We start from the raw sequence: 20,638 nt of genomic DNA, 5'->3' as shown, positions 1-20,638 counted from the left end.
TAAAAAAAGAATCCATTCTTAATGGAGCAAAGTATACAGGCATGAACATATAACGCATATTATCTTCTTAATATGATATAATAATTCATAAAATCAGAAAAAACATATCACAATATATACGTAGAAATAAATGAAATGGTTATAATGTAGTAGGCTTATCTACCGCTGTAGTTCTTAAATTGCGCCGCTGAAATGCTATATTGAAATAAGAAAATAAATAAATATATTCTAACCAAACATAACAACCTATGCTTGCAGCGAGCATAGGTTAAAAGTTTGGTTAAATATATTTATTTATCCATTTATTTCAATATAGCATTTCAGTAGCGCAATCTAAGAATTAACTAACTAACTACAGCGGTAGATTGCTTACTATATTAATACCAATGGAATAAAAAAACAAAAGCGTACTTATTTTTTTTTTTAAATTAAAAAATTAATTACTTAAATTATTTTAATTACTTTACTTTATTAATGTCAATATGCTTTTACATATTTATGAAAACCTTCGAAATTGGCAACATACATGTATAACTTTAAAGACAGTAAATTATCTTCGATCTTGAAATCTTCTTTTTTATTAATTATCAATTTTCAAAACCATCTCCTAGCAGGAACATAGTCGATTTATTTTTTGTTTATTTTACTTATTTATTATTATTATTATTTATCCATATATTTTTTAAATAATTATTCATGATTACCAACAAACAAATTTACGAATAAAAAAAATTAAATAATAATAATAATAAAAATAAACTTAATAATAATTTAATGTTTTGTTTTATTAATAAATAAAACAAAACAACTGATTTATAAATAATCATATATTTTCTTTTGTTGTTTACTCATTTAAGATAAAAATCATGCAGAGTTAGGTTGGGATGTATCTGCCTGTAAATAAATAAAAAGTTAAATTAAACATATTTAAATAGAAATTATTATAAATAAATCTATAAATAATTATTTACAACTAATTTTTAGTATATTTTATTATGTATAAAAATATCTTAAATTAAACAAGTCTAAGATATTAAACCATAATTTATTATTATTCTTATAACTTGAAAGTTTCGACACAACTAGAACATTTTATGGTTTAACATCCAAATACCTGAAGGGTAACAGTGTAAATTAAAATATCAATAAAACCCATTATTTAATAAACGATTACCATAGATCATCAAAGATAACATCGTTTTTAATTTTTTTTATATATATATTTTTTGCTTTGCTTTGATGATCTCAACCACATAAGCTTGAAATCTTTGCGTGGCGTGGGAGATAGAAATGAAATTTTTGTAGCATATAAAAAACGCCGTGCCTAACCGGGATTCAAACTTGGAACCTCCGGATAAAAAGCCAAGACACTAACACTCCATCAAGGATATATCTATATATACATATTTAAATATAATGACCATGGCAGTAAAAAAAAAATCACAATATTTCTTTAATTCTTCGTTAAATTTTGATTTAATGAAGAATACTTGTATAACTAATTACTATTTTACTCATCGCAAAATAATTGGATGGTAACCTCAAATATAGTTATTACTATAGCGGGTACCTAGTTTCACAAGATTATATATAATAAATGTTTACTTTTATTATTTTACTTCTATTTTTTTTTTTTTATTTTTTTTTTATTGTTTAGTTCTATATCTATTAAGCCTACGCTTTAATTATTTATAACTGTAAATAACTCTATTTTCACTTGTAATCTGTTTATATTTTGTGGAATAAATATAATAATAATAATAATTATTATTATTTTTAAAAGCTGATTGTAAATTTAAAATGATCAACAAACAAATACTTTAAATAATCAAAATTTAAATATTATTACACAAGCATTATTTTTAATGGATTTTTAAGTATGTTTTATTTTTTGTTTAATTTTGATAGGTTAACAAAAAAACAGTTTAACTGAAAAAAAAAACATTCACAAAAAATATGAAGATGAAAAAAGTGTGCATGTTCATGAAACTAAAAAAAGAAATTTACAAAAACTATGTAAGAGATTGCTGTTTATTATAAACTAAAGCGGACAGTATACACACTTACATATATATATTATCTTTTCAAGTGAGACGGAGAAAAATAAAATTAAGAAATTACTAATAAGCATAAAATAATAATTCTGGACTGAACATAAAAATGACTTGGATTTTCATGTAAAAATACATAGATCATATTTCTATTATCATTATAATCATTAAAATATTTTACAGGAAAACTTTATTTGATGAAATATTACACCTTCAATGACTGTTCAGAAAATTAATCATTTCTAGGTAGTTACAGAGAAACGAATAAAAATTATCCCAGCAGTGCATGAAAGCTGTTGTTACAAATATTCAGTATTAACATGCATGTAATACTCATTATTATTATGAATAGCTATGCCATTTTTTTTGGAATGACTTCTGTCTAATGTCTGGCTGCTTACTTCAACTGACCCAGAATTATTAAAAAAAAACAATTAACTAACAATTGTCTTGTTATTGTTAAATATAATTAAAAGCATGACTGATTAGTTTTTACATAAAAGGGTCGTTCAATAATTAACAAGATAAACTAATGTGGAGAAAAAACTGTTCAATGACAATGAAACTTTTTGAGGGTTAATTTGGTAACCTTGGGAATACATTTACTCGGCTGTTCCATCATAATTAATTAAAACAATCCACTTTTATTGATTTCAGAATGTCAGCTCCACTTGAAACGTGTATACCAGAAGAACAACGTTCAGTGATACGATTTTCGCTACCAGAAGATGTGAAACCGGTGGAAATTTACTTAAGAATGTTGAAACAGTATGATGAAAGATGTTTAAACTGCAATAAAATGTATAAGTGGGTGAAACAGGGTTTAATTTGGGCAGAACAAATGTGACTGTACAAGACTATACTTCACTTACATTCATACAAATCTTCCTCTGAAGTAATATCTTACAGTGGTTCCGGAGGTTAAACAGAAAAAAAGAGAACAAGTGTGAATGATCTCCATCGCTCTGGAAGACCAGTTGAAGTTAGACTACCACGCTGCAAAATCGCATAAATGATCTTATTCATGAAGACAAATGAGTCAAAATTTCCCAAATTGCTAGTTTGTATAATATTAATTGTTGGAACTGCGCATTCAAATTTATGATGTGCTGAATCATCGCAAAATATGTTTGAGATGAGTTCCAAGACAGTTGACTCAAGCCCATAAAGACACCTGAATTCACATTTGTTCTGAGCTCAAAGAACAAACTTTCTACATAAGAAACGTGAATACAAAATTTCGAGCCCGAATCCAAATGGTAAAGTTTTGAGAGGAAACATATGGATTCGCCCACCAAAAAAAAAAATTCACAACTCAAGCAACAGCCGGTAAAGTGATGTTGACGGTCTTTTGGGACTTGCAAGGTCCACTTTTTAGTGACTATTTGGATGAACAATGTACCACAAACAGTGAGTAGTATACTAACATGGTCCAACAGAAAGTGAAACCTACAATAAAGTGAAAACATCATTCTCTCAAAAGGTGTGATTCTCTTATATGATAACACATGTTCCCACATCGCTCAGAGAATGAGAGAAACGCTCGAGAAGATGGGTTGGGAGGTGTTGCTAAATCCTCTTTCAGTCCAGACCTTGCCTCATCCGATTTTCATTTCTTCAGCCCGCTCATAGACTTTTCACGGCAAGAAGTTTGACGTAGCATGTTACACGAATGGTTCAAACAGCAAGGTAAAGACTTCTATGCTGTGGAAATCAGAAGGTTCAAAGAATGGTGGGGCAAGTGTCTAAATATTGCTGGAAACTATGTTGAAAAGTAGTGTAAGCTTCATTGTCAATGAATAAAACAGTTTTTTCTCTACATCAATTTGTCTCGTTAATTATTGAATGTTCCTTGTATTAACAGGCATGGAATACTCATTATTATTATTATGAATAGCTATGCCATTTTTTATGGAGTGAGTTCTGTCTAATGTCTGGTTGCTTATTTTAATTGTCCTAAACTGAGTTTCAAAAAAAAATAAAAATAATATTAATCTTTTCATTAAGTCTTATTAAAAGCACGATTGTTTAATTTTTATATATTTTACAGTTTCTACTGAATGATGCCTTAAAGCAGCAGCAGCTGTTCATTTGAATTTTTTATTACTTCCTTCATCCTTAATTCTTCACTGATCCCTTTCACTTCATTTTTTATCTCTTATCAATAATATTATATTTAATTCTTTAGGGTTACAAAGAGATATGTTTTTTAAATAACGGCTGTTTTAAATTTGCTTCCAATTTATACACTTTAGAAATAGATAGCACTTTGATAGCTCATTTCATTTGTCAGTAGTCATCAGTTGGAATTAATAGTCCAGATATATTCATACTAATTATCACTCGTAATCTAATTGAAATGAGTGTAAAAATAAATAGATCCATGAAATGTGAGATTCAAGTTAAGAAATCTATTTCTGAATGACGAAAAACAAATTTGTTAATATTCATAAAGAAATGTGTGATGTTTAGGGTCCAAATGAAGGTAAAGTATGAAAATGGTGATGTTGTGTTTCAAGAAGGTAGTGCAGACAAATATTTATAAAACAGAACATAATAGTAGTAGTTGATCTGTAACCACAATGATTATTAGAAAAAAAATTCATGAAAACAGATGATTTACAGTTTAGAAATAAATTTCTAAACATTTTACATTCAGTAATTTACAATATTATAATGTGAAAACTGGGTGTAGATTTTTTGTTTGACTACACTTGACCATATACTGATTCTGTAACAATGATTGAAAATTAAGAGATCTTTTAGGTAAATCTTCAAACATTCATTATACAGTCCCAACCTCATATCAAACAATCATTGCTTTTTTTCTCTATTTAAAACAATAAATAAATATAGATGTTAGTTTATTTTAATGCAAAATTTTTTTTTTCCTATGCCATTCATATTTCTATTATTATTAAAACAGCCCGTATTTACAACCTACATTAAAATAAGTGATACTGTTTTATAACCTTGCATTATCATTTAATTTTATTCTTTCCAGTGTTTTTTGATTGTTAATTTTGTAATAAGCAAGATCTTCATATCATGATGTCTGATTTGTCTTTTCATATACTGAGGTCCTTTTTTTTTAAATTGATATCAAGCTTTCAATTTATGTTAATCTCTGTTAATTTCTTCCTCAATTTTTATTATTAGGGCAAAAAATATAGGAAAAAAAATAGTTTGTTTAACTCATTAAAAAAAAAATCACTCCTGAAAATGACAATCATCTCAAGAATAAGAATCATCCCATGCCAAGCTTACTAGAGAAGAATGAGGAGTGAAGTGGTTTCTCCAATTATTCAATACACTGAGCCAAATATATGGTTGCATAACATCACCACCATGACTGCGGAAATGGAGGTGATATTTACCAGTAGAAGTTAGTTAATTAAAGTATAAAAATTTGCATACTTTTAATCCTATAATAAAGTATAAAATTCACTTCAAAACAAAACATATGATAATCTACTAGGTTGTTTTTTTTCCCAAAAAAAAACTTTTTAAACAAATTTTGAGGTTTACTATTTACTTTATTTTATAGTTTACCTTTTTTTGAAATTTAATTTAGAAAAAAAATTTACACATAAAGTTGATAGGTTGAAAAATTCAAAACTTACAAATTATATAAAATTATTCATTACATCAACGACAGGGATTGTTTTGTTGAAAATATTTATCTAAACCACCACAAGTTAATAAAAGGTTTCACTTACGTAATGGCTGGAGTAACAGAAAGTATTACCCACTTCTAGAAGCAATTCAATAAAAAATCTATATGAGTAAATGAAGTTTCCATTAAAAAAATTTTGAATTTATAAAACTGCAATGCACAAAATATTGAAATAAATAGTTTATATTTTTGTTCAAAATTTATAAAATGAACCTTCTGAATAATCATTTAATTTATTAAATATTGTATACTTGCTGTATGTAAATCTAAAAAAGTTTTAAACAAACATTTGATGTAACAGAAGCAGATTTCTATAAACTTAATATATGCAAAGTTAAAAATAATTGAAAAGGTACAAAGCACTCAGCTGATTTTTGGTTACATCACACGATGTAACATTTTGAAACATAAAAATGTTTTCCAAGTTGGGTGCTTACTTTGCCAAGATAGGTATTTGGCATTAAGTCCCAGCTAGCTGAAATATTCCCTGTTAGGATAGAATGGATGTGAGGAGAACTCTGTGATGTAACTGTAATGTGGGAGGGTGTAGGCACTGATCTCATTCCTGAAAGCGGATCACAGCAGAGAGAAGTAGGGTATACCTTACTGCAGGCTCATTAAATTTGTGAATCTGTTTCTTAATTTTTAAGTAAATCAAAAGGACTTTGAATAAACTGAACTGTAAGACAAAATTATCGTTATTGTGATCATCACTTGTTCTGTTGTTGGTATGATGATAGTATTTTTGGTGTTTAAAACTCAATCAAGTAATAGTGGGAGTACATAATTAGATATCGGAAGGGTTTTTGTGCGAAACCTTTAAGTTTTTGAGAGGAAGGTGCAGGGATCGTGCTTTTGCCGATTGGTTAATTTGATAATTGAAGGTTGTTAAATTATGGCAGGTGGTTAGAAGAAAGCAAGACTGAGTCCCGGTGGTATTTTTTTGTGTTACGTCACCTTAACAGCTCTCTTATTTGAGGTGAGTCCCGGCGAATGAGGCAGGATCTGGGAATGGCATAGTTGGGCCCAGCCTCTCCCGCCTCAAAGCTTGATGCAGGCAAACGAAGCTAATTAAAGACCAAAACCCGGCTGGCAAGGTGGGGACCCTGGGAATGGCATAGCCAGGCCTGGGTTCACCTCGTCCTGTCAGTTACAGGCAGGCTAATGAGATAAAAGATCAAGAACCAATGGACCGACCTGCTGTGTCGGCGGGTGAGAAGGCCCATTAGAATCACAGGATACTCTTCTAGGTTAAGTTAGTATCCACATGCTTGATTACAGAACCAACCCAGGGGAGCAGAGAGAAAAGAAACAAAAAGGTGGTTGGAAGAAGCCATATGAAGGCGATAGTAGGTTGTGTAAATACACTGATGAAAATGACTGCCGAGGCACTTGCATCGGTGGCATCTTGACAGAGGCCAAACTGATGACTGTGTTGTGTTATCAAGTTTTGAGGATCTAAAAGGTGACTGCCAGTAAAGCCCATCAGGTCTACGAATGGAGGGGATGGTGTGGTAACTTGGATTGTCACAAGGTAGGTGTCATCCCCTACGGCGGGTCAGGATGTACTTCTCATTTTAGCCCTTGTTTGAGCAGTCCAAATGCATGAAAATCATTGGTGTTAACGTACAGGAAATTTTCAGATGTAAGAGAGATCTTTGATGTTTGCAACAGTTTAATTTGTTACATTTGACTGAGCATATTGTAATAACACAGAATCCCATGATCTCTGATCTTTATTGCTGGAAACAAATGATTCCTGACAAGGTCTGCGTACATAGTTCTGATAACAATGCTAAAAAATATTACTCCTTGTTATTATAAAAGAACACAACTTTTCCTTCCAGTAACTGTATATGAGTTTTTTTTTGTAAGATGTTATGGCACCATTCTTTATTTTTTTTAGCATTATTTCCAGTTTGTCTATGTTGATCAGGTTTCGTTTTCCGAGACAATTATAACTAGGAAACCATTTTTCTGTTTCAAAATGTTACTTCTTCATGTGATGTAATACTCCAACCAAAAATCAAGTGAGTGCTTTGAATAGCTTTCAATTATTTTTAACTTTGTATATATTCAATCAACAGAACTTTACTTCAGTTGCATTAGAAGATTCATTAAAACCTTTTTAGACTTACTTATATGCAGCAAGTATATAATATTGGAACACTTACATTATACATCATGAAAACTTATCTAAAAAAGTAATACCTGTATCTTTTACATTTAATAAATTATAACAAAAATTTTCTTTGGTATTTAAACAATTTTTATTTTTTGACGTTTATTTATTTTTAATAACAAATTATGAAGATATTCATTTATTAATAATAAATACAGCCTGTCAACACATGTTACACAGGGACAAAAATTCCATACTTTTGTGAAATTACAGGTAAAATATGTGGAAGATGGATAAAATTCCCATTTAAGTGGCAGACGCCAAAAATGATATAACCAATACTATCAAAAACTTTTGCAGTAATGAATGGAGAAGATTAAACACTAAATTAAATTAAATTAAAACTACTCCATATAAATAGAAAACAGTTGTGAAACTGACTTGCCAGGATGCTGACAAGACTGAAAATCATACATACACAAATAAAAAATTCATATATGTTTACTTGTGGAAAAAGAGTACCGTGACAAACTGGTCACTGTCTACTCGGTCATCAACTCAAAGAGAGTAAAATGTGTGAAAATCTCAGAAACAGGTATGGATTTATAATTATTATTGCTGCTGATTTAAGAAATGACAAAGAAGAAACAATAGTAGCTTATCTTCAGGCCAATGGATTACTAAGCAATCAATGTAGTAAGCCTTCAGCAAAATAAAAGTTTATTACGTTTGATTGTGAATACTGTGTGTGAAGAACCATTACACCTGAGCACAGGCTTTCTAATGTTTTTTTGGTATTGTCTAGCAATTTGTGTATTTAAATTTTATATTTATTTTTCTACGTTTTATGTAAATGTAAGAACCTTATACAATCTTTATATCTGACGATCATATTCTATTTTTTGATGACGGCTTTTGACCTTACAAGTCGATGTCTAACCAAGTAAAAACAATTTATCAAATACTAAATGACAGCACAATTAAATATTATTTTTATATTGCAACACACTAATATTTTAATGGTATAGAACGGCCAATGGTAAGCAAGATGCTGACAAAACTATATATATATATTTATATAGAGGTAGGTTTTGAATAAGATTAAAAAAAGAGTAATCCATTTCATGACATAATATGCTTCAATCTGTTATATATATATATATATATATATTTTTACAATAATCTATCACAAACAATCCCTGTAATACAAAAGTTCTATTTTTGAGTATGGTGAAAAAGCTGGTAAAGTATTGAACAGCTTTCCTGGCTATTAGTAATAAAAAATTAAAAGAATTAGTGCCAAAAACAAAAAAATTTTTTAGAGGTGCAAAATAAATTTTATGAAAATGTTTTCTAAAAATATTCATATGCAGATTAAGCATAACAAATTCACTTAAGTATCAAACTCTTTCTTCAATAAATACTAAAATAAGGGGAATTAAAAAAAAAAAACTTTTCTCGATATTCGGTTTGGGGTCTACAATTTAAAAACAAATTGTAGTAGACATTTCTTGATAGCTCTATCTATGAAGTAAAAATTTGTAAAAGTTTTGAAAAATATTCAAACCAAAGGGAGATAGAGTAAAAGAACATATATACATCATAGGTAACAAATTTTATTTAACAAAGTTTTCTCTAAAATATATCTGAGAAAAATTGAAATTGGTTTTTACATGATACCCATTCATTCTCTTAATGAATCTTAAAAAAAAAAAAATAAAAAAAAAATAGTATGATCAATGGCCCATCATATGTAGAAATAGTAGAGTCAAATTTGAAGAAAATTAGTTCAGTCAATCCTGAGGTAAGGCCAAAACTGATACGACACACATATGTACAAACAAATAGTTTTTTCTCTAGATGATTTAGTTGGATGTTAAAATGAAGATTGTAAAAAAAAAACCAATACCCCATTTTTGACTTGATCACCATACTTTTCCCTTTAATTCTAGCTATATTCACTGGAAAAGTAAAAATAGATATATGTATTTTTAACAATTTTAAAGGAACCTTAAAAAATAAAAGTAATGGAAAGGAATTTATTAACTAATGGGAATTTTCTTTTGTTATGAAATATACATAGCAAAAATAAATGAAATAGAAAGCAAAAAACAAACATCTTGTCGTACAATCAAAAGACAATCTACATTTTAATGTAATGAAAGTTATATATATAACTGTATTTACTGTTAAAATATTAACTTACTACTATATAGTTCCACAATGCTTTTAGTTAGAGAATTTTTATATGTTATTTATTTTTATATATTTTTTCTTATACCAATTTTTGAATGATGTAATATTATTACAGGTAAAGGTATTTATAACTAAAGTTGTACTGTCCCCATAAATGGTACAAAACAATAAATTATAATAAATTTTTTTATTATCATTTCGGACAGTATGACCAATTTCACAATTAAAAACAAATTAATAGCTATTAATACACTTTACCATCCTGCAATATCATCTAATGATGTTCGCATTAAAATAAAAATTTTAAATTTAAAACTAAAAAAATTTTAAAATAAAACACAAAATTATTAATATTATTTTAATAACAAATTAATTTTAATTATAATTAAAATAAAGAAAAATTAGATAACAAAAAAAAATTATATAATTTATTACCACTATTAGAGAGTGGTGGTAAAGTGAGAAATTACCAAAATTAATATATATAAAAACATTATCTGACATTTAAAGATATCCGATACTTTAAAAAATATTGAAAAATTAATTTTCGAAAAGTCGTTATTTAACAGAGAATCTATATTATAATATTTATCCAAAATTTAAACAAATAAAGAAAATGTTTAATTAAATCTTTCTAAAACATCTAATAAAATACAATTAAAAATAAAGAAACAGATAAAAAAACAATAATAAAATTTCAAGCAAAAAGAAAACATTCAACATTTTACAAAAATAATTTAAAAAATTTAGAAAAAATAAGAAACATAAAACAAAAATCAAACAAATATACCTGTTAAGTCTACTTAGGAGGTGGTCCACCCTGATATCCTTGATAATTCTCATCAGGTGATGCTGTGTTGGATGTATGTTCATTCTCGGCTATTGGTACAGCATGTATAATTGAATGGGGACCATAAAATTGGTATCCAGGATGGGGGCTTGCAGCTATGTACTACAAAATATAAACAATCTCCATAATAAATCATATTTAATTTAAAAAAATTTGTATATTAATACTCAACTATATTATTTACTAATAATTAAATAAAGAAAAAAGGACCGACCTAAATAACTAGTTTGGATAAATTATAATCAAGATTCAGATAGAAAACCGTTAATCAAAATTACTCTACCCATTCATAAACTAAAAAAAAGAAAACACATTTGAGGTGCTACCCAAAAGTTCAGGGAATTTGAACTTCGCGTGCGAACCATTGCTGGTATGACCTGCTGCCGCTAGATGTGGCCAACAGTACTCTTTGTGAATCAGTGTTCCAACAGCTGTGATGGTGAGAGGCTGCATTGTTGATTTTTGTGCGGTTGTATAACGTTGTGTTTTACTGCTTCGGCAAAGTTCTAAATGGCAGATTTTAAACAGCAAAGAACCTGCATCAAATTTTGCTTCATGCTTAAAAAAACTGGTGCAAATCCCATCGCATGCTTGTGGAAGCATTTGGTGACAATGCTACAAGTAAAAGTAAAATTTTTTGTGGTATAAACGATTTAAAGATGGACGTACAGCAATCAATGACAATGAGCGTTTAGGAAGATAATCAACAAGCACAACACTGGAAAAGATTGCGAAAGTGCGAGAGGCTATTGTTGCAGATCATAGACGAACAACCCATGATGTTTGTGCAATCGTACAAATGTCATATGGGTCCATGCAACGCATCTTGTCGGACTATTTGAACATGAGACGCATTGCTGCAAAATTCATACAGAGACTGTTGAACAGCGACCAGAACAAAATCGCGTAGCTGTCTGTAGTAAATTGAAAAATTCAGCAAGAGATGACCCTAACTTCATCTCCAACATCATAACCGGTGATGAGACATAGGTGTACAGGTATGACCCTGAAACTAAGCAGCAGTCGTCGCAGTGGAAGTCGCCAAGTTCACTGCAGCCAAAAAAAGCAAGCCAAGCTCGCAGCAATGTGAAGTCCATGATGATTGTTTTTTTGACATCAAAGGCATTATCCATAAGAAATTTGTTCCTCTTGGTCAAACTGCCAATGGGATGTTCTATTGTGAAGTTTTGAAGCGGTTATGTGAAAGCATTAGGCGCAAACATTCAGATCTGTGGGGTAACAACAGCTGGGTTCTGCATCATGACAACGCTCCCACGCACACATCGCTAGCCGTTCGGAATTTCTTGGCTTTCAAAATGACGGTAGTGATTCCCAACCCACCCTATTCACCTGACCTTGCCACATGCAACTTTTTTCTCTTTCCGAAAATAAAATTTCAATTGAGGAGATTCAGGAAGAAACACAGAACGTGCTTCGAACACTTACACCTGCAGACTTCCAGGGATAAATGGAATCATGGGATAAACGCTGGGATTACTGTATCAATGCCCAAGGGATTACTTTGAAAGAGACACTGGAAATTATAAGTTATGGTAAGCTATTTTATTTTTATGGTAAAATTTCCTGAACTTTTGGGTAGCACCTCGTAGCTTTCAAAATAATTAAGTCAGAAATGGCAAGATCTCAGATATGTGATGAATGAGTTATTTTTTCCCACTTGCATGATTTTTAAAAAAAAATTATACGTAGATATGCATGTCTTGCAATATGAATTTATATAAGACTTAAATTTATAGTAAACAATATGAGCAAAGATTATCAACAGAGAATTGAAGTCAATTTGCAATAGCATATATTTGAAATAGTAAATCATCATGAATGCGATCATTGGCAAACAAAATATCATTGCTTGCAGCTGATCAGTGTTCTGACATTTAATTAACAAAATACTAATGATCGGTCAAAACTGTTCATTTTACACCAAAGATAAACATTGTTAATATCTGTGGATTGTATATTTTTACTAATTTAACTCTTTACCCTGTAATTATGAAATCAAGTAGTGCTATTGGGTTTCCAATTTTTTAATCACTTGAACTAAGTGATTAAACGTCAGTTAATAATTAACTTTATGTTTGGTTACTATATGTATACGGTAAAACTGCTTATTATATCAAAAAACTTTTTTTTACAAAAACCTCTGTTTAACCAAAAAATAGGCCTTACATGTCAATTACGATAATTTTTTTCAGTGTACTATTTCTTTGTGTAAACCTGGGTTACTGGAACTTTAGGAGTAACCCTACCTTGGGGTTCAACTATTTCAACATAACTACCTTCATTTTCACTACAATTGTCCAAAATAGCATTTTTTATCACGTTCTTCATCACTATTATATCATTAAACTCATTTTCAATATCAGAAAAAGGTTAAAAAACTACTAGAACTACTTGTAGTTCCCTATGTCGACTCACGGAATACAAACCTCACTTTGAGAACGTAATATTTTTGATTATATCAATATTGATTATTGATATTATGTAGGTTTTCAATCATACAAACAGACATCAGTTTGTTTTTCAATCTCTGTGCACAGCGATGGTTAGTTTAAAAATTTTGAGCCATACTCGACAAACGAGTGCTACGTGTAAATTTCATTGTCAAGAGTTATACTTGACAAGAAGCAGTACTGGTAAATTATAATGTCGAACTGTATTCGACAAAAGAGTGCAACAAAGAGTGCAACAAAAAATACATAAATTAACAAAATTAATTAGTAAACCACTCTGTAATACAGCCAATGTGAAAACAAGGAAATTAGCTCCACTTTTTATATTAATTAGTAAAGATAAATAATGAATGCATCATTATTATTATTATTTTATGAAAAAGTACAAAAATATGTATAATATTTTTTATTTTTAAAATAGAAGGAATCAAACCCTCTTATAATATTAACAGAAGAATGAGTTTATTAAAAAATAATAAAACTTGAATAATTTTGAATGTTTGAATCAATTAACACTTTGAAAATTAAGATATTATTTCTATACTTTTTTAATCTTATGAGGGACATTAATAAAGAAAAAAAAAAAAACATTCTTCTGTGAATGTTAAAAAGAGGCTTTGATACCTTCCACCATAACAAAATTTAAATGAATTATATAAACAACAATAATAACATAGTTAAATAATAATGCAATCATTAATAAAATAAATACATAGATATAAAAATATATATGTATTAAAAAGTGAAGCCATGTTTTCACAAAAGACTGTATAAAAAAAAGATCATAGCAATATATATAGATAAATATTAAAAAAAACAATTGTGTAGTAGAAGGTATCGAAAATGTAATCATAATTTTACCTATTTATTATTAATCAGTTTTAGATTTTTTTTTAAATATATTTTTTATAAAATTAAAATAAATACAATAAAAACCAAAACGAACGATTATATTAACTTACAGAAGTGGCTGGCGTTCCGAGTTGTAACGCAGACATGTGAGTCGTTATTTGCGGTAACACTGAACCGTATTGTACTGAACTAGGATCGCCAGTGGCTTGCGTCATCATCTGCTATATTTGGTAATAAATATTATATATTTAAAATTTAATTGTAAAAAATTGTTTAATAAAAAATAAATAAAAAAACTAATATAAAACTACATACTCATACACACATACACAGTTACATACACTCATAAAATAACAAAAAAAAAAACTTCTTAATAATAATAACAACAAACAAACAATAAAAAAAACACAGAGAAAAATATGATAAAAATAATGAAAATAAATATAAATGCATGCAATCTTATAAAAATAATAATAAAGAAAAAAATATTATACTTGTGAAAAACATGAATTTTTAAAAATTATTTACATTTAATAAAAATGTCAATAAGAATAAAAAATTATTTTTGTTTTTATTAAGTTCAATTGGATAAATAAAATTCTGACAATAATTCACATTAACCCATCCATTTTTTATGTTATTATGCTAATTTTGAAGAAAGGATTATAATAAGAGTAAATAAATAAGTATAACATAATTTTATTAATCTTATATATATATAAAAATGAATGTTTGTTTCTGCTGTATGCATTTCTAAATCATTCATCAGATTGTAATAAACTTAAGTAAGTTGCTGTGTGCACGCCCACGAAGGTTTCTGAATTAGTTTGGACCCGCTAGGTGGCAATGGGGTAGACGTATTTTGAAAAATTGTATTTATGATCTGATTTGGTTCATATTCAGAATATATATTAGTTATGTTAAAAGAAAATTTTTTTTTCAAAAACTATATCCACTAAGTGGCACAGGTGTCGAGATATTTACGAAACAGACAAATATACAAATAAACTTTCTTCTTCTACGTATATAAATGCAATGTTCATGATTTATATAATCTGCTATAGACTAAAAAAACTACTGGACCAATTTACGCACAGGGTAAAAGAGAAAAAAGGAAAACTGGAAAAATGAGAAAAGGGAGAAAGTAAAAAGGGAAGTAGGGTAAAAAGGAAAAGGAAAATAGAGAAAAGGGGATTAAAGTGAAAGGTTAAATTTTGTGAAGTTCCATAATGTTCGGTTTTTTAATCTTTTACAAACTCTCAATTATGTTTATTTAATCTATCTATATATATATATACTCGGATCTAGCAATAGCGAAGCATTGCCGGGTCTGCTAGTTAATAGATAAGATTGGTAATTGTAGGCATGCTACTCCACAGACAACACCTGCATGGAAATCAACACCACAAGGAAATACATTTGCATAAAAACTTCACGATGTATATAATGAAAAATTATTAAGAAAAATTAGGACAATGGTAAACTACCCTCAGTGGGAGGGATCCTGTTTCCAATAAGTTATTCCTTCTTCCTTGGAGAAGTGTCATGATGTTAGATCATCTGATCGGTTCTACCTGTATCATCAGGCTGACACTTTTTAGCGACCATCAGGTCAGTTATTTCGCAACTGGAGTTTATTTGGGTAGCAAATCTCGTAATCCACCAAAGTGTACAAGTATTTTATTTTCTTAATAGTGGTTAAAATGCATAGTGGATGATAAAACCAAGCCTTTTATTTCTCTTTTAATTTTAAATTATAAAGAAAATAAAAATATGGATTATCACCAACTGATCAAATACTTGGATAATTTGAATACCTCATAAAATACCTCGGAAAGTTACTGTACACTGGAATTATAGAAGAGCCGGCCTCCATGGGACGAGTGGTAGCATCTCGGCCTTTCATTTGGAGGTCCTGAATTCAAATTCCGGTTGAGCGTGGTATTTGTCATATACTACAAAATTCCATATCCCACACACAAGCTTCAAGCTTGTGGTGATATCAAGCAAAAAAAGAGTGTATTAACAAAACTTTCTTAATTATTACTTTGTATTTTTAATTCATTATTTTATAGAAATGGACATTATAATAACTGGAATAGTTTATAAGAACGATTGAAAATGACCTCCAATATCAAATCTATATACAACACTGCACACATTTCAATTTGTTTTCAAACATTTTAACCAGTTGATTATACTGGAATATATTGTATGTATGCCATTATCGCAGTTTTTAGTTCATAAATAACGCATGATCTATTGTAATACAATGCTTGTTTCGTTGACCCCCACAGAAAGTAATCTGGGGGAGTCAGACCAGACGATTGTACAAGCCACAAATACCTCGAAATGATTTTTTTACCAAAGACAATTTGTAAAAAACGTCATTGAACTCTCTTAGCTGTGTGCTGTGGTGCCATCTAACTGAAACCAACCGTGATTGATTTCCACTTCTGTTAACTGACTAATGAAATTTGTTAAAACAGTACAACGATTATTATTAACTGTATTTTCAAAAAAGATTGGACCACAATGCGTATTCTACTTACACCGACCCACACTCCAATTTTTACTTTGTGTGAAGATTGTGCGTGTAATTCATGGAGGTTAGTTGTCGATCGAAGTTGTATTTTTCGTGAATTAACGTATCCTCCCAGATGAAACCACGCTTCATCTGTAAATAATGTACTGTTGAGGATATGTATGGAATTTTGGTGAATAAAATGTTTAAAACATTGACTATAATTTAGTCTTTTGGCATGTTCTTTAGGTTTCAGTTCTTGAACACACATTACTTTGTAGGGAAAAAGTTTCACTTCTTTTCTTACAGCTTTATGTGTCGTAGCAAGTCCAATAATTTATGCATTGATTTTGATGGACTTTCATCCATAGCATCCAAAATATCAAGCAGTTTCTGTTCGTTTTGTTTAGGTGGTCTTCTACTTCAATCAGTGTCTTCAACAGAGCCTATTATCCAAAATTTTTTGATAAGAGATCAAACTGTATTCTGGTGAGGAAAAGGAGTATTTGGAAACTTTTCAGAAAACTTGTGCTTCACTAAATCAATATACCCCTCACCTTCATGAAAGATGTGTTCAACTAGAAAAATTATTCCTCTACCGAAAAAACATTATATTTCTTGCAACTATTGATTCCGATAAACGAAACAAAGCACATTCAGTCACAAATCAATAACTGACATCATGGTATATTACTGAGTAATACTTAATGAACCCATAGGGCAATCAACCTAACTCAGAAAGAGCAGAATCACCACATTCTAAAGCATCTTGTACAGTAACTTACCGAACGCACTGTAGAAAAATTAATAAAACTGAAGAAAAAATCCATTGTAGTTAAGACAATAGTAAGAAAAAAAATCCTTTATGCGATGTAAAGAAATTGATCTATTATATGAATGTCCTAAAATTGATGTACGTGTGATTATTAAAGCAAAATGAAAGGTTTGATGGACTTTAGCATATTGGAGAGTTGTGTAGTAGTGTAAACCGACTGAAATTTTGAAGAAAAAAGTCCTTGAAAAGCATGGCCAATGCTTATAAATGGGAAACACATCCACTGTGATATTGAAATTGTTTTATGAAACATCTCATCCTATACAATAGTTTTTTTTTTTAGTATTGAATACATATACCATATTTACTTGAAAATAAGACCTACTTTTTTAATGCAATTACATCCCAAATTTTTGGGGGGGGGGGACTTATATTCAAGGCGGGTCTTATAAATGGGTATTTCAGAAAATGAAAATAAAAATAACTGTATTACAGAACTATGAATTTAGTATGTTTTATTAAACATTAACTACTATAAGTTATACAGACAAAAATGCCTTGTTATTTAAGGATGCATTCTATTTGACATCAGGGACGTGGCTTTGTTCAGGTTCACAAGTAATGTCTAAAAACAGAAATGAACGACATACGAATTTATTGTTTGAATCATTTGCCTTTATTTTAACAACAATCCAAAACGTGCGGTATTATGTTTTAATTACCTGGAATACAGCTGTTTACTTGGAAACACTACTGCTTTCATCACCATCCTCATTTTCACCATCATTGATGCCAGTCTCTCCTTCAGCTGTGTCATCAGAATCCTCATACATGAAGTATGAGGATTCTGATGTTCCACATCTTCACATCTTCCGTGCAGGAGATTCCAGTCTTCTTGAAACTTTTGATTATCATTTTCAGAGTAATTTCCTGCTAGGCTTGGATAATCCACTTACAAAGAAGCTCTATTGAAGGTTTCTGCATTTGTCCCACTCTTCGTGAACGTGTTATCGCCATCTGCCATCCATTTAGTGCAAAACTTCTTAATGTGGTTACTGAATGGCTTATTGATGCTCACGTCCAAGGGTTGCAGCACAGAAGTGAGGCCTTCTGTAATAACTGCAGCATCTGTGTGTATTTCATTGATTTTGATTTTTGCTCCAGCAGGGCAGCGATTTCAAACGACTTCTAGCCAGTCACACGTTAGTTTCACATCCATCCACCCCTTTACTTGTACACAAACGTGTAAACCTCTTCGTAGTTTTCCCTTCGGCAGAGTTTTTCTTTTAAAAATGAAATAAGAAGGCAATTTTTGTTCCATCTGCACAAATGGTTAACATAACTGTACATTTCATTTTTTTCTACTCCAGTTGTTTTCCGCGGCATTTCAAAAAGGCAGGTGTTTCATTGACATTTCCAAACTGAGATATGAGGTACTGATTTTTTCCTTTTTCATGTAGTATATATCGCTGAAACTCCAAAACTTTATTATTCAGCTGGTACAAAATAGAACTGGTATATTTTGTTGGTTGGCACAAAAACGTTGTCTGCCTTAAAGTGAATCCCTCTCTTATCATTAATCGCACCACCCATAAGTCATTTGCATTTACATGGTGTTTTGCTACCATTCACCCATTCATTTATATCATTTCAAGGTCACTACACAACACACTCTCTCTTCTCTTCCACCCACTCAAACACTGTATCATCTACTGCAGGATGGCATCCTTTTTTAGGGCCATGAAAAGATTGAGTTCCTTTTTTCGTGGCTTTAAGTTTATTTCTCTGATTTTTCCAGTAATGTATCATGTTTGGTTATACCGAATACTCTCAACCAGTTGATTGTAATTTTTTTCATCGAATTCCAAAACGTCTAACTTAAACCCTATAGTGAAACTTTTCTGTGAATTCAAACCGGTATCACAGACAAAATACAAGAGAAATTCAATGAAGTTGCTGCTGTTCTAACCAAAGGTCTTGTTGAACTAGTAAAAAGAAAGCAGGTAGCACGATTGAAGCTGCTACTGTGTAAAGGAACATCTCACCCCCTCCCCACTCGATCAAATACCATAGCATTGTTTCGCAAACACCTGAAAGGGTAAAATTTGTTCTTGGCCAAACTAATTAACTGTATGTATAGTAACAAAGAAATTTCTGAAGAACTGCTTTTCTAGGAATTACAGCCTGTGAAACTGGTGGATCTAACATTCGCAAATTTTTCTTCTTCTAAAATCTGCCTGCAAAGGAGTCTTACAATTGAGGGGGGGTCTTACTTTCGAATAAATATGGTATATATATATTTTTCTTGAACCAAATAAAATAAAGAATCTTTATAAAGTGGTGAAGATGGTTAGCTTGTCTGTGTGGGAGATTGATAGTAATTTGAGGCCTGACCAAAAAAAATTAGTAGTAATATTTTACAATTATTGACTTCTCAATACTAGTCCATCACTCTACTGTTGGGTTCTAATTAACAAATCATTATGGTTTAGCAATCCATGGAGGTAAAAAAATACAGAAAAATTCATTAAATATTCAAAAGATGGCAACTATTAACACTGAATCAAAAAAGCTACTAAATGCCTGGAGACTTCTAGAATATTAGACAAATTTAAATTATCAGACATGATATTTTTGGCTCTTATATCTCTACTGTTATATATAAATTTCTCTATCATAATTTTTTTTTTGTCTTCAGTCATTTGACTGGTTTGATGCAGCTCTCCAAGATTCCCTATCTAGTGCTAGTCGTTTCATTTCAGTATACCATCCCTATCATAATTATTTTTAAAAAAACATAATAGAAAAGAATTAAAAAAAATTCTCATATTCAAAATAAAAAACAGGTAAAGTTTTTTACCACCACATGACTTCGGTCAAGTAAAGTTTTCTTTACATCTAATACACCTTTCAATAAAGGATAAAATAAGAAAGAGGAAATTTAAAAAAAAAAATGTTTTAAGCTTGGGTCTACGGTAAATGACCTAGGATGGATATTTAGATTCAAGGCAAATAATTTTAAAAAAATTGTTGAAATTTCTTTAAAGCTCTACACATGAATGAAGAATGTAAGTATTTCAATTTTAAGAGGGGGGTTTGGTATTTTGAAAAAAAAAAATTT

General features: G+C 29.9%; 1 protein-coding gene across 6 annotated transcripts in view; it reads right to left on the bottom strand.

Moving 5' to 3' along the window:
* Nucleotides 1–348: 348 nt before the first annotated feature.
* The window catches only part of shep (RNA binding motif single stranded interacting protein alan shepard), a 312,235-nt gene continuing 291,945 nt past the window's right edge, over nt 349–20,638 (bottom strand). For 3 of the 6 annotated variants that reach the window (XM_075381468.1, XM_075381471.1, XM_075381469.1), the window contains 3 exons: nt 14,329–14,439; nt 10,836–10,997; nt 349–894 (listed from right to left, as the gene is read on the bottom strand). In XM_075381468.1, coding sequence (XP_075237583.1) covers nt 10,845–10,997; nt 14,329–14,439 — 264 coding nt within the window. In that variant the 3' untranslated portion in view covers nt 349–894; nt 10,836–10,844. The remainder of the gene's footprint in view (nt 895–10,835; nt 10,998–14,328; nt 14,440–20,638) is intronic. The other 3 variants (XM_075381470.1, XM_075381472.1, XM_075381473.1) reach the window with 3 other exon arrangements.

This window comes from Lycorma delicatula, chromosome 13, assembly GCF_047948215.1.
Source record: "Lycorma delicatula isolate Av1 chromosome 13, ASM4794821v1, whole genome shotgun sequence".
Lineage (NCBI taxonomy): Eukaryota > Metazoa > Arthropoda > Insecta > Hemiptera > Fulgoridae > Lycorma > Lycorma delicatula.
Note: the sequence above shows the minus strand (reverse complement) of the source record. Positions and strands in the feature narration are given on the sequence as shown.